General features: G+C 36.3%; 1 protein-coding gene across 1 annotated transcript in view; it reads right to left on the reverse strand.

The window, feature by feature from the left end:
* Positions 1 to 13,881, reverse strand: part of IL23R (interleukin 23 receptor) — a 60,711-nt gene extending 46,830 nt beyond the window's left edge. Inside the window, exons 1-4 of the mRNA XM_010963436.3 lie at positions 13,452 to 13,881; positions 12,259 to 12,361; positions 9,377 to 9,673; positions 3,204 to 3,327 (exon numbers count right to left, since the gene is read on the reverse strand). Of these exons, the coding sequence (XP_010961738.1) occupies positions 3,204 to 3,327; positions 9,377 to 9,673; positions 12,259 to 12,328 (491 nt within the window). The 5' untranslated portion in view covers positions 12,329 to 12,361; positions 13,452 to 13,881. The remainder of the gene's footprint in view (positions 1 to 3,203; positions 3,328 to 9,376; positions 9,674 to 12,258; positions 12,362 to 13,451) is intronic.
* Between the last annotated feature and the right edge of the window lie 734 nt (positions 13,882 to 14,615).

The following is a 14,615-nucleotide window of genomic DNA, read 5'->3' on the forward strand; positions in this document are numbered from 1 at the left end:
GATGCCTAGGGCTGGGAGAGTTGAGGAGAAATGGGAGGTGACTGCTAATGGAGACAGGGTTTCTTTTTGGCTTGATAAAAATGTTCTAATACTGCGGTGATGGTTGCACAACTCTGTGAATATAATAAAATCATTGAATTGTACACTTTAAATAAGATGAATTGTATGGTATGTAAATTATACTCAAGCTGTTATATTAAAAGAAAAAGAATTAACCAACCAACCAAGATCAGTGAGTCCACGAGATAGTAAAAGTTCTGGGAGATAGCAAGGCACTAGGCATTCTCTGTCAGTCTGGCACTGTTTGGCTTTTCTGTGAGTTTGAACTGTGGGGTTTGCCCCCATGCTGCCCTCATTCACACATTCCTAAAGTTGCCTTTGCAGTGAGACTCTCGTTTTCTTGTCCTCATGGCCTCTTTCCATCTCCAGGGGACTACCTTACCCCAGAGGCAAGGAGGAGAGTTTAAGCCTCAGACACATGTGAGAATCCTGACTCCCTTACATCATAGCCAAGGGACTTTGGGGAAGTAACACGCTCTGTAAAAGGGGGACAATGATAATAGTTACTGTACAGGTTGAGAACTGAAGATGTAATGCACGTGAAGTATGGGGTGCAGTGCTTAGCCTACTGTGTATTATTTGTCAACACAACCCATCCCTGACCTCAGTGCTTCCATCATCCCTCTCATACCTGATCATACATCTGCTTAGAGAGAAAACTAAGAGCTTCTTGCCCATGGCGTGCAGCCAGTAACTCCAGGCTTAGCAGTATATTTATAATATCTGTGTAGTTTTTACCCAGAATTTCTAAAATGGATAGGTGTTAACTTTTCATGTTTCACTTAATCAAAATTATTCTGAGTATCTAACAGGTGGAGAGAAAGAGAGCAGGACTGGAAGATTATTCCCTTCCGAAGTCAAGACACCTGGATGGCATCTCTCAAATACACCCTGTGATCTGGGTCCCCATAGCAGTTCAGCAGAAAAGTCCAAATTAGGAAGAAGGCAGTCAAGCCACCTCAGGTTCAAATTTCACGTCTCCCTTTCTAGCTGCATGACCCTGGACACATCACCTAACCTAGCCAACGGGTTGTCACAGTCATCATATCTACAAAAATCGGAAAAATAATCCCATGTGCCACACAAAGCTGTATACGGGATTAAATGAGGTAGCTCATATAAAGCTTTTGCAAACAGTGCTTAGCAAACAGTAGGAGTCCAATAAATGCTTTTTAAAAAAAAGAAGTAGTTTGTGAAACTTTTCTCATCACTAGGAAAAAAGTATACTTCAAATACACTTGACCCTTGAACAACACTATTTGAACTGCACAAATCCACTTACTGATTTTTTTTCAATAAGGTTATTGGAAATTTGGGGGGATATTTGAGACAATTTGAAAAAAACTCAGAATAACTGCATACCTAGAAATATCAAAAGAATTAAGAAAAAAATGTCATAAGTGCATAAAATATATGTAGATACTAGTCTATCCTTACATAGGCATAGGTGAGTGATATTTAATATAAAATTAATGTGTTAGTTTTCTTACTGTTTTATAACTTGGCTTTCAAATAATTACATCACCATACGGTATGAGTCTTTCTCATAATTGGAGAAACTGTGTATCAGCCTATCATCACAGGTGTTTTTTTTAAATGTAACAAAGTGTGCAATATTGTTTTATGAATATGACTGTGATACTCTATGCCATAAAATTTTTATGATGATTTATTCATTAATGTATGCTAGGCTACCGTGATGCGATCGTATCAGTTGCACAAGGCCACTGTAAAACAATCACACTGCTGCTGCTTCCCTATCAAGGCATGAATTGCTATACCTGTAAATGAACATGAATTGCTTTCTCACATGACCTTTTAATTTTTGTTATCTAGTGTTAGTAGTACTGCAGTGTTTTGTATCATGTAAGATGGTATTGATGTAGGTACTAACATGATTCATCTTGTAAACAGACAACATAAACTTATGGTAGCAATAAATACAGTACAGTATTAATGTATTTTCTCTTTCTTATGACTCTCTTAATAATATATTCTTTTCTCTAGCTTACTTTATTGTAAGAATACAATGTATATAATACAGGTAGCGTACAAAATATGTATTAATCAACTGTTTATGTTACCAGTAAGGTTTCTGGTCAGCAGTAGGCTATTAGTAGTTAAGTGGGGAAATCAAAAGTTACATGCAGGGGTCGGCACCCCTAGCCCCTGCATTTTTCAAGGGTCAACTGTATAAAACTGGAGGCATTCTTTAAAAAAAAAATAAATGAAACAAAACAGGATAGGGTGACCAACCTAGCCCAGTTTGCTCACAATTTTTTCCCCCAAATGAATGGTATTCTTTCCATCTTTAACCCTGGCAGAGGAGTCCAAAACAGACTGACATACATGGATATAGTGAAATTTTGTATGAAGTAATATAACTTTTATGATCATTTGTCTCAAAGCATAAAACTGAAGAGATTTTGGCTGCATGATTGTCTGGCTCCTGAAGTCTAGTTATTGTTAGAACATAACAAAAGGGCATTTCCACAAAGCCCTCCTCAACTCAAATTAGAAAATTATTACTTTCATTCAATTATTATTTTCGGTTTTAAAACTGAAAGCCCTGTGTCCCGGCAATCCCCTTAGTCTCAGGCAAACCAGGAAGGATGGTCAGGCCATACAGACACCAAATTAAAGATTTGAGGATCATTATTAATAATTAATAGCTTCCATTAGTCTAGTGCCAACATATGGATACACATTTCAAAAGCCAAACTCCACTTATAATAATTAGAATTAGCCTGTGCATTAGGTTCTATTTTTAAACTACTTTGAAGATAAAGAAATGGCAATTTGGAGAGATTAAGTTGCCTAAACCCTCGAAGGAAGATAGAGCTGAGAGTTAAGCAAAGATCATTTAAAAACTGTGCTGTGCTGTTTCCCATTAGGCCCCTGCCCCCAGTTACCTCCAGTGACTAAAAACGGTAGAAAGAGTATGGAACACGCTGCCCCACAGAGTAAAAATATCAGTGGTCTGAAGAGGGTTTTGGTAGCTTCCTTGGTCACAATTAGGGAGTTGGGGATCATAAGGACACATTCAATGTTTGAGGCTGGTTTCTTGGTTCTCTGCTGGAGGCATAGCGCTGGCTGGACTGGCGTGGAATTGCTCAGGTGGGACTGTTGAGGAGGGAACCTACCTCTTCACATACACCACGTACTTTGTGTCTAGGTAGGTGGGCTTCCCGGTATTCCAGGTGCAAGTCATGTTGCCTGAATATTCGTAAATGACACAGGTTACATTGTCGGGGACATCTGGTGGATCTGCAACAAAATGAATCATTTAGGAGCCACCACAGAAACATAAAGTTCTTTATAAAGTAGTTAGTTGATTAAACTTTCCAGTTGATTTGGAAAACCAGGCCACCTCATCCTGCAGCCCTCTTTGCCGTCAAATGTTGCTACTTTCCTTTGTATACTTTACTATCTTCTCCATCTTTTGGGGATATTAAGGTGATCAAGTTCCTCCCAGTCAAAAAAAAAAAAAAAAAAAAAAAAAGATCCTTCCCCATATTATGTCCCCTTAGCTGCCAATGTATTTTTCTCATTTTCTTAAGTGCCTTCTTAAAAAAAAAGAAATCTATTATACTGGTCTTTTTCCTCATCTCCCATTTACTCTTAAACCCCAAACAATCAAGACTTAGACCCACAGTTCCACAAAAAGCACTGTTGCTAAGGTCGTCAGTGGCTTTCTAATCAATAAATCCCATGATCTCTTTGCAGTCATTGTAACTCTTAACCTCTGCGGCGTTTGCTATTTGGGGCACTCCCACCTTGAAAACTCTCTGCCTTTTGGCTCATGTGAAAGGTTCTCTACAGTGTGTTGCTGCTACTCTGACAAATATCTCTTCCTCTGGCATCTATTCCACTAGGGAAATAAAAGCCTGGTGTTTGTACAATGGAGTATGATTTAGTCTTAGAAAGAAAGGGAATTCTGACACATGCTACAATATGAATGAACCTTGGTGACATTACACTAAATAAAATAAGCCAGTCACGGAAGGACAAACACTATATAGTTCTACTTACAGGAAGTCTTTAGAACAGTCAGACCCATAGAGACTGAAAGTAGAATGTTGGTTGCCAGGGGCTGAGGGGAGGTGGGAAATGGAGAGCTGTTTAGAGTTTCAGTTCTGCAAGATGAAAAAAGTCCTGGAAATAGATGATGGCGATGATTGCACAGTGAAGTGAATGTATACTTAATGTCACAGAACTCTATACTGAAGAATGATTAAAATGTTACATTTATGTTATGTGTCTTTTACCACAAAAAATATCTTTAAAATTTTGGCATTCACAGAATTGAATTTCAAGTTTCTCTAGCTCCCTTCTCTCACCCCATCAGCTCTGTCTCTGACTGGTCATTTTATGGAGAACATCGTTAGTTTTTGTCGGCTTTCATCTTTCCCTTTTGACATCTCCCTCACTCCCAGCCTCATCCCCACTCCACCCCTGCCCCAAGGGCTGTCTATCACACAGAAGTGTGCCCTTGACCTAGGCTGACTAATTGGAGTATTTCCCTTGGGAATGAACACATGACTCAAGATGAACCAATCAGAATTATCAAAGGGGCTTGTTCTGGAGCCATCGTAAAAGAGGTGATTTCTCCCCTCTGAACTTGCTGCCTCTGAGTAACGTGAGCTGTGAGTTGCTGAGGGCCATCTTGCTGTCATAGTGAAACAGTCAATTTAAGAATGAAGCCAGTACAGGAGAAAACAAAACCCAAGAGATGAGAAAAGATGAGAGAGTTCTGATGACACTGTTTGAGCCTTGGAGCCTCTGAAGACCATGAAACCCCAACAACTACAGGAACTGTGTCTGGATTTTTCAGATACATCATCCAATAATAAATCACCAAGAATCAAGATCAAAAAAGAAGTGTAGAAATACTGAGCATTTACTAGATACTCACTTTTCAGGTGTGGCTCTCTCAGCCTGTCCTGACATTTGTGATACTGCCTAAGAAACTCGACTACTCAGAAAGTGACAAGAAAAATGAGAGGATGGGGACTCAAAAAGAATAAAAATGCAGACATTTGTGCATCTGAAGTTATAGCTGAAGATTTATCTTAAATACAAATATATTCCTACACTTTACCTGCAAATCATCTACCAAGAATATTATTTATAAAATAGGAAAAAATATATATGATTAAGTTTATCCTCATTGCAAATTAAAACAATAATAGATGTCGTTTAGACCTGTCAAATTGTCAAGGATTTTGAAGAATGCTCATCCACAGTGCTGGAATGGACTCAGAGAAATCTTCTAACACACTGCTGGTGGGAATGCAAATTGCTGCAGTCTTTAGAGAGAGCACTTTACATACCACAGTCTTTAAAAGAAGGAATTATATCTTGCAACTCAGGAATTTTACATCTAGAAATGCATCCTTAACAAAATTTTGTAGTTATTTGGCTAAAAGGGTTTGCCTCAAAGTGTTGTTCATAATAATGGAAGAATTGCAAACAACCTTAATACCTCAAAATACACTCTCCAAATACATCCAAAAACAAAGTTGTGGAGAAGACAATTTTGTATCTTTAAACATCTAGAAATATGTTAAATTGATTATGTAAGGAAGTACAAACCATATGATAAAGTGAAAAATACAGGTTGCAAAATAACATAGTGTAGTGGTCTCATCTGAGAGGAAGTTAGAGAGAGAAAGGTCTGAGAGGAGGAGAGAGAGAGTGAGAGAGAGAAAGAAAGACAGACAGGAAGAGAGAAACTGAAACTTGAAAGACACTTTCAAAATTACTAAAGAGAGTTTCTATTAGCGGTGAGATTATAGGATTATAGAGATGATGGCTGTTTCTGTTTCGATGGTCCAAATTTTTAGAAACTTTCTACATGAATGCAATTTGATTTTACGATTAAACATATTTTTAAACACACTAAAGTGTTTTAAGACATTTTGGTGAGTTGTAGCATTAACTTAACAATGGGGAGAAACTGGACTCCAAGTAAGATGAAAGAAATTAAAAATTTTTTGAGTCTTAAAGGAGGTAAGTATGGAAACATAAATATAAGTCATTGTGGATATTGATTGAGTTGGGGTCCCTCATTGCTTACAGTGATTTGTGCTGAAGTTATTTTTTCTTCTGGTTTCAGACAGTGTCGTTAATTTGGTCATCATGAAAGGCAACTGTCCATCTTTTGGGCTATGTTATTCCACAGCATTTTCTCTGACATGAATGCTCAGGGTTATGTCAGGCAGCTAATCAACTTTGCAAAAGATCAAATAGATTATATACACACGCAAATAAATGCAGTATTTGTTAATGTGAAGCTATTAAAAGATGAGCTATTAAAGATGAGAATGTGAGTATGGTTATGAGAGTAAGACCGGACTTTTGTTAGATCTCATTGCCAAGTTATTCAGCGTCCACGGATAAAAACCTCCTGTACAGCCAGGTACCAGAGATTACCCTGCTCTCTCCTGCCGCTCGCATCCCTCCCCTACTTTTGGGGCCCTCACTGTTCACAGGCGAGGTTTCTTGTTAATTCAGAGTCCAGACAAGGATTATTTTCTACTGAGAACTTCTTGAAGGCAGAAGCCTCTTCTCTGAATATCTATTATTTAACACATTTTTTGGTGCATACTAACCACCCCATAAAGATTATTTCATGACTTGATTGTCTTGATAATGAGAAGAATTTAAAATAAAGAGAGGGACAATGCTTCTGGCAAAGACCACTCCGTCATTCCTTACCCAAGGAGTGTGCAGACTAGCCTACTGTATCACTAAAGATACTTAGTAGCAATGTTAAAGACAAATATTCATGGCCTGTGATTGGATAACAAATCTGCTTTCATCATGACATCATCATCAAAGATGGTTAAAATTTAAGTCAAAGGTATTTAAACTTTTAAATAAATGATTAATTGGAAATACGACTGTTCCATGAGTGGTTTATTCTAATTTGGTGTTTTTAAATAAATAAAGACTTCTTGTAGTGTTTTATCCCATGATTGGTGCGACTCTGATAGAACAAACTTTTTATAATATGTGTGCATTTAATCACAGATAAGAACCTAAGAATTGTTAAAAATTATGGCTAAAAATGAGAATTGTGATAATAATAAAAATTTATACTGTAGAAATTACATATGAAAGTACAGAGCCTTTTAAATATGTTTCGACATCTTTTTAGGGAAAGCAAAGACTCATTTATCTTCTCTCTTTTATGATTTGTCTCCAGTCTAAAAAAATACACATTATCATTTGGTTCAAAATAGTGATGATAATCATTTGACACAGTAAAGCTCACAGGATGAATATCCTGTAATCAGTGATCCAGTGAAAGCAATGTGATTTCTAGAATACCACAAAAACCCTCAAAAACCTTTACTTGACCTACTTAAATAGGAAGTTTTGTTTGCTAAGAATGCAGAGTCTGAGAACACAGGGGTTCTTGAATCCAGGGGGTTGAGTAAATTCTTACATGGCAGTTATAATTTCACACTCATAACCCAAGGTCTATGTAAGAAGTTAAAAGTCACAAAGCAAGTAAGTGGAAAGAGTAATGTTCTTTCTAAGCAGCCATCAGCAGAGACTATAAGTGCTTCGAATACGTTGTCCTAGAAGGGGAGCAAAGGCCATTCCCTGACCCTAGACATTGCCTGGTGCTTGTGTTTGGGGGCAGAGGGCCTCAGCCCACTCTGAGAGAGCAGTTGGCAGTGATCTGTCGGTAATCTGCAACACAGGGAAGGAGACCATACTTCTTTTGCCTCTTCCTTCCTCTGGCTTAAATTGAAAACTGTGAAAGTTGCTCATTTGCCCTCCAAAGAAATACTCTCTCAACACCCCAACCCAACCCCCAAAGGATAGATAGTAAAGAATTTAAGCATGAAGAGTTGTTTAAGCCTGAAGAGTTTCCTGAGGATGTGGACAAGCTAAAAAGGCCTCATCCATCAGATAAGATGTCTACTTGGGGTTTCAGTTCCCACAATTTAGGGCAAGTTTCATATGTTATTATCAGTTTAAGGCTTAAGTTTGCCAGGTTTATTCTTTGACTCCAAAACCTGCTAAAATCCTTCCTCAGTTCACTTCTGTCACTTTCCCTTGAAAATGATGGAGATCAGGTGCCCAGATTTAAGCAGGACAATGGCCTTATTTTAGAACAAGGAAGCCTCCTGCTTCTCGGATATCTCCTCTAGGGTTCTCTTGCTCTCCTTACCTACGGACCGGAGATGAGGAAGAACTCAGATTTGATTCTCAAAAGTATGGAGAAAGGGAGCATGACAAAGACTCAAAGCCCTCTATCTTCACTGAAAATAGGTCCAGATGCCATAGGGAGTCTCTGGGTTAAAACAGTGCTGAACTTACTAGTTTTTCCTTCATAATAGAGGAACCAAGAATTAAATATATAATTATACAAGTCAGCACATATTACTATAATAACTTAAACATCTCCAGAATGTTATAAACACAAATTGAATTTAGCAAATATTTTTTAGATTAACTTGATTAAATTTCTCTTAGTAACTGTAGTAACAAATAATGATTTATAGTTGGGGCAGTGACATTAGGAGCAGGGAATTGTAGCAGAATTTCCCCCCATGTTTTATCAAAAGGATGCATTTTAAAGGCTTTGGGCACATTGGTGGTGTATTTTCAAGTAAATTACTGAAATTCAGTGCTTACCAGTATAAGTAGTCTCATTTTACAGATACAGAATTGAGACTCAGACTGGTTAAGCAACTTGCCCAAGGTCACACAGCTGGTAAGAAGTATAGTGAGGACATAAAGCTAATATTGCCAGCTGTTTTTTCCCTTCTTCAATCTTCACCTCAAAATTTCTCAGTCGGATCTGCTTCAAGTTTGATGATACTAATTTGGAAAACGAAAAACGTTAAGTGAAAAAGAGATGAAAGAGCAGCACTTAGAATCTGAGGGTGCCGCCCCTCACTTGTGCTGTTTGGTCAGACTAGTGTTGGAAAGCTGTTTTTTTGAATGCATTAGCAACATTCAAGAAATTTGTAGCATTCACAATTGAAAATTCACACCCATTTTCTTTTGAAGAATCAAAAGATGTAGGAATACTGGATCCTCCTGCCCTGGAGCTGGACAGAGGCTGTGCCTCGTAGACTATCTGGTTTCCTCTCTGCGCAGATCCCACCCACCTCCTTAACTCACAAATTTCATGAACCTGGTCTGTGGAAACATTAGAGTTTGTAACTCCTACATTAAACTAATATAAGGAGCAAATTATATAAATTTTCCTCTATTTTTAGGCAAGATAGGTAATTCCAGTTAATTGTTAGACTGACTTTCATTTGGATTTTGAATGTGCCCCGACACTTACATCCAGAAGAAATGTCTTTTCCACATATCAGTGTCTCTTGAAAATATTCAGGACAGTCTGCAGTGCAGTACATAAAGGCTTGCGGTTCAAGAAAGTTGCTATACCAAAGGCGAGCTGTAGTTTTATTAATTCTTGTGATTTGAAATCTTTCTTTGATGCCATTTTTATAAAAATAAAGTCTCCTTGGTTGGCAGTTCTTAATTGCTGCTTGGCAATATATAGAGATATTCATACCCATCTTAAAAATTGTGGCTGGTTCTACCCAGATGCGGCCAGAGCAGTTTATATTTGTAATTCCTGGAAAAAAAAATAGTTAAAAAAAAAAACTCCATGTAAAATATTAAAACAAGAGATTCAGAAGAATATGCTATTGCGTTAAAAATTTTTTTGTTGTTGTTAGTTGAATGATTTACATTGGAAAAGAGTTTGTAAGGACTCAGTGTATTAGTTAATCGATTAGTTTATTAATAGTATGTTTTTACCACGTTCGGTTGATGTTCTCTAAGACTAGAGTCAGATTTTAAGCTTTTCTGTCTAAAGAGCGAATACAATTAGCATTCCTATTTTAAAGATGAGGATTGAGGCATTATGAGGCTACCCCGTTTTTCAAAGGTAACACTAGAAATAACAATTAGCACTGCAGAATGCAAACCCAAATCCAAATCTAAATTCTCTAACTACTCAATCAATCTTTCATTCTTTTACAGATAAAGCCTACTTTTATCAGAAAATTATAAATTTAATGAATAAAATTGTACTGTTACTAATGGCAAAAATTTGTTGCTTGGTAACCACTTAAAATTCATAATTAATTTAATAATATGGGAAAATGTTCAGAATATATTTTTAAGTTAAATAGCAAGTTGGAAAACAACATATTTAATATAGGCTCAATGCTAAAAATAACTATAGATGAATGAGTTAAGGAGATACACTAAGATATCAACAATGATAATCTCTGTGTGTTAATGTTTTTCACTACCATGTATATTTTTGTGTTTTAAAATTATATAATGAATGTTTTATTTTTAAATAAACTCAAATGACAAGGTAATGCAACATCAATTAAATCCATTTCAAGGAAAATTTATTCTAGGCTTTTTCTGGAAATATTTGTATTAAAATATCTTAAAACCTAATCAAAATAGTGATTATTGCAGGTCAGTATTTGATTTTACAAAGACCTTATTTTTGGAATTCAAAGCTTGAAGAATTAACTTCCTGTATGATATAAATGTAATTTAATGTGTCCATTTATGTAATGAGCATTTACATATAAATTATAAATATTTAAATGTCAAAATAGTGATAAAAACAATTCCATCATTATCAATAGGGAATTGAAGCCAAAGACATGAAAAGGAAGTTTTAAGAAAGCACCTGACTACTTTAATAAGTTCAGCAATTCAAGATCAGACAAACTGCATCTCAAGCACCTCAAAAAAATATGTGAATCCTGTCATGAAACCATTGTGAGCAGTGTCTGAGAATGCATAGAAAATGACAAAAATGTCAGAAGACTTCAGATTTGGACAAATATTGTCCTGGTTTTCAAAAATGGAATAAAGAAGAACCCCAGAAACACAGGACCACTGAGCTTCACAACCTTCAGGAATGAATTAGTAAGTCAATGATTTTTCAGTACCTAGGGTAAAAACCAGTAATTAGTAGGAGTCAACATGCATTATATAAGAATAAGTTATATAAAAATATGTTAATTTCTCTTTTCAATATGTTAAAATAAGTCATAAATATGATAATTTCTTCTTTTTTTTAGATTGATCAGAAGAATACTAAACAGTATATTTTTATTTCAGCAAAGCTATTGAAAAAGCAGTAACAATATTCTAGTAGAAAACTTGGAAAATGTAGTCTGGATGATATTAAAAATATTCATAGCAGATTGAATAATACTATATGAAATAATTTCTAACAGACAGATGGAAAGTCGGTCTCTAATGCCACATCACACGGGCTTGTCGTATTTCTCTATGCTTTGTATTAATCACTTGGATGTATAAAGAAGTCCTACTTATAGTTTACATATTTCCGGCTGGAAAAAGTATCTGGTGTCTTATTTCTCCTAAGTCTTCTTGGATAGCTGTTGGTCTGACTCTGGAAGTGTCCAATATTTTGTTCTAGTTCTGTTGGTGGGGCTACATCTGTATCTCTAACATAAATGTATCCAAACCTACAGAAGACAGTTTTGCTTTTGTCACTATTCTGAGTAACCTGCATGATTTGCGAAGCTTCCTTTGAGGTCTAGAACCCTGCCTTGGTGTTGCTTGTCTCCTTGTAAATAAATCCCTGTCACCTGCCCAAGACACTATGCCCCCACCAGAAACTTCCAAGTGCCAACACTGCCCTTCTTAAACTTCTGATGGTCTCCTTCCTGGATTCCTCAAAGCTGCCTATGCCTTTGTCATAGTGCCAGATGTTTGTGTAAATTATAAGATAGGAATAATAACAGCACACAATACTACTGCACATAGCTGTTGTGAGTAACACAAAGCTTAGCACAGCACTTCACACACAGTAACCATCAACAGATGGTTTGTGGAACTGGATTAAATTCAAATATTTTATGAGTTATCATATAAGTTAAAATTGTTTAAAGATAGAACATGCCAAAGTAATAAGCTCTTTCATGGATATGTCGATATATGAATTAAAGGTCTGTCCATTAAGGCTGCTTAATAAAGGAATCCTGCGTTAGGAAGGAGGTTGGACTTTGTTTCATTCCACACAATTTTCACGTATGTGGTAATTTTTCCCAATCTAATAATTTTTGATTCTTCAGAGATGCATAATGCCTTGAACATAATAAACACTCACTGTTTCATTTGAATAAAAGATAGCAATGGGTACTCAAAATACTTTACCTCCATGACACCAGTTGAAGAATATGTAAAGTGCTATGGCCACATCCCATTGAATTGTGACCTGATTCATGTCTCAAAGCGGGAAAAAGCTCTTTGTCGCCCTCTAGGAAAAAAATAATGAAAAATGTTTAAATTGTAATATCTTAATGAAATAATGATTGACAAAGCATAACCTTTTTTCTAACAGTTGTTTTTGATGAGAACCTTTGGTTAGGAGACCTTCAGTTAGAAGAAAGGAAAGAAGGAAGGCAGGAGGGAAGGAAACAAGGCAAAGAAGGGTCACTGGTATGTAAGGAGGTACAATACGGGTTGAGGAGGAAAGCAAAAGAATAGAATTTTATCCCCTTCCAAAACTACTGTGAATCACCCTACCAAGACATTTTGACCCTTGATAAAGTATAATTCCTCCTAATCTAGTCTCTCGTCAGAAATCTCTTTCTGCTCTAATTTCTGATGCTCAGTTCTCCAGGCTGGGTTTACATGCCTGTCAAGGCCCAGAAATATCCATCTTTGATGAGTAAAACTTGGGTAAAGCCAAAAATATCAGAACTTCGAGAGAAAAAGCATTCAAAATGAAGAAAGAGGAAGCGAGGCCACGGCTTTTATGTACTATCACTAGTGAAATTGACAGAACGCCGTTTTATCTGTAGAGAGCTCAAAAGAAACACATAGAAATTCCAAGCAATATTGTCATTAGTTTACAATTGGAGTTACATTAATCAGTTAATTAGCTACTCCTATTATTGAATAATTCAGTTACTCAATAATCAGTGTTATTCAGTTATTTTTAATGTGTTTAGTAAAACCTGAGCTTTTCATTTAAAACAACAAAACTCATGACTCATTAAATAGCACAAGATATCGGATAACATTTTTAAAAGTTGGGGTCCCCATGACTTATGAAAATAAGGATCCTTTCATAATTTGTTAACAATAGTAGGTCTTCACTTTATAAATAATAGGCAAAACATGCCCTAAAATGCTCCTGATAAGGAGTTAACTACACACCAAATAGAATATATGCAATAATATTTAAAGCAATGTGATGCCAGACAATGTTACAGATTCAACTTTTATCAGTAACCACTATATGAAATATCACAAGAACTTATAAGAGAAAACAGCTTAGCCCATGTATTTCCAAAAGGAAATACAGCTGGGTTTGAGTATTTGGATGATCACTGTCTCTTTACCTTCCAACCTGTTTGAAGTGCATCATTCCACCTCTGAGCCAGGCTGCTTCCCTTGTCGCCGGTGCCACGTCTTCTTCCCTCACTGCTTGCCTGTCAATGATCACTTCAGATTTTCAGCCACAAGGCAAATGGAAATGTCAGCAAAGCCCTGACCTACATTTCAGATTCTTGAAGAGGAACTCAAAACTGTCCAACTCAAAATGACTGGCTCTTTTGTCTTATGTCACTATTTGGGAAAACCCAGATTACTGAAAGTGAACTGCCTTGTCAGTACTTTTCTTCCTCTGATCTTACTTTAAAATTATCTTTGTCTCATTCAAGAAGTAGAACACATATATATGCTTTATCTAGGAAAATCTTTGGCACCAAAAACAAGATGCTCAGTTTTAATTTGCAACCAACATTCATATCCACTATAAACCTGTTTCTTAAGAAGAGAAAGTTTAAATGCTTCTCTTGACTGTTTATGTATTTAACAAGCATTTTGAGCATTTAATACGTGCCAGGTATTGTTCTGGGCATTAAAGATATAATGGTGATTAATTATATTTTTTTTGTATTGTATTGCTTATAGTGATGAAGATACAGTTCAGTGGCTTTGAACTACTGGTCATAGTTTAGCAGAATTCTATGACCAAATTAAAAATTACTAAATTATTTGGTTGGTTTATAGTAAGCATCACCAGGGGCATTTCCTGGGGTTCCTTTTCTTCCCGCCTCCTTTATTCATTCCACGTGAATTTCTTTTCACTCTATGTACTCCTTTCTATTGTGAATGACAGTTAATTTACTTATTTCCTCCACAGTGAATCTCTTGAAGTCAGAAACTTCATACTGTCTTTTTAATGTTCAGTATCTTTAGTACCTAGCACATTAGAATACTCTGGGGGAATATTTAAAACATTCCTATGTTCACTGTACACAATAAAATCAGAATTTCTGTGGGTAGAAGTTGGGCACAGATATTTTTAAAAGCGCTACCCCAGGTGATTATAATGAAAGATCAGGGCTGAGACCCACTGGAATACACAGGTAAGAGTGTCTTTGTCAACTGCGTTATAATAATTAGTAACAATTTTCTAAACCGTGAAGGACAGGGCATGGGAAAACATTTCACATGCTGAGAACAGAAGGTGCAAGCGATACAGATGCTTTGGGACTGGC

Source organism: Camelus bactrianus, chromosome 13 (genome assembly GCF_048773025.1).
Source record: "Camelus bactrianus isolate YW-2024 breed Bactrian camel chromosome 13, ASM4877302v1, whole genome shotgun sequence".
Lineage (NCBI taxonomy): Eukaryota > Metazoa > Chordata > Mammalia > Artiodactyla > Camelidae > Camelus > Camelus bactrianus.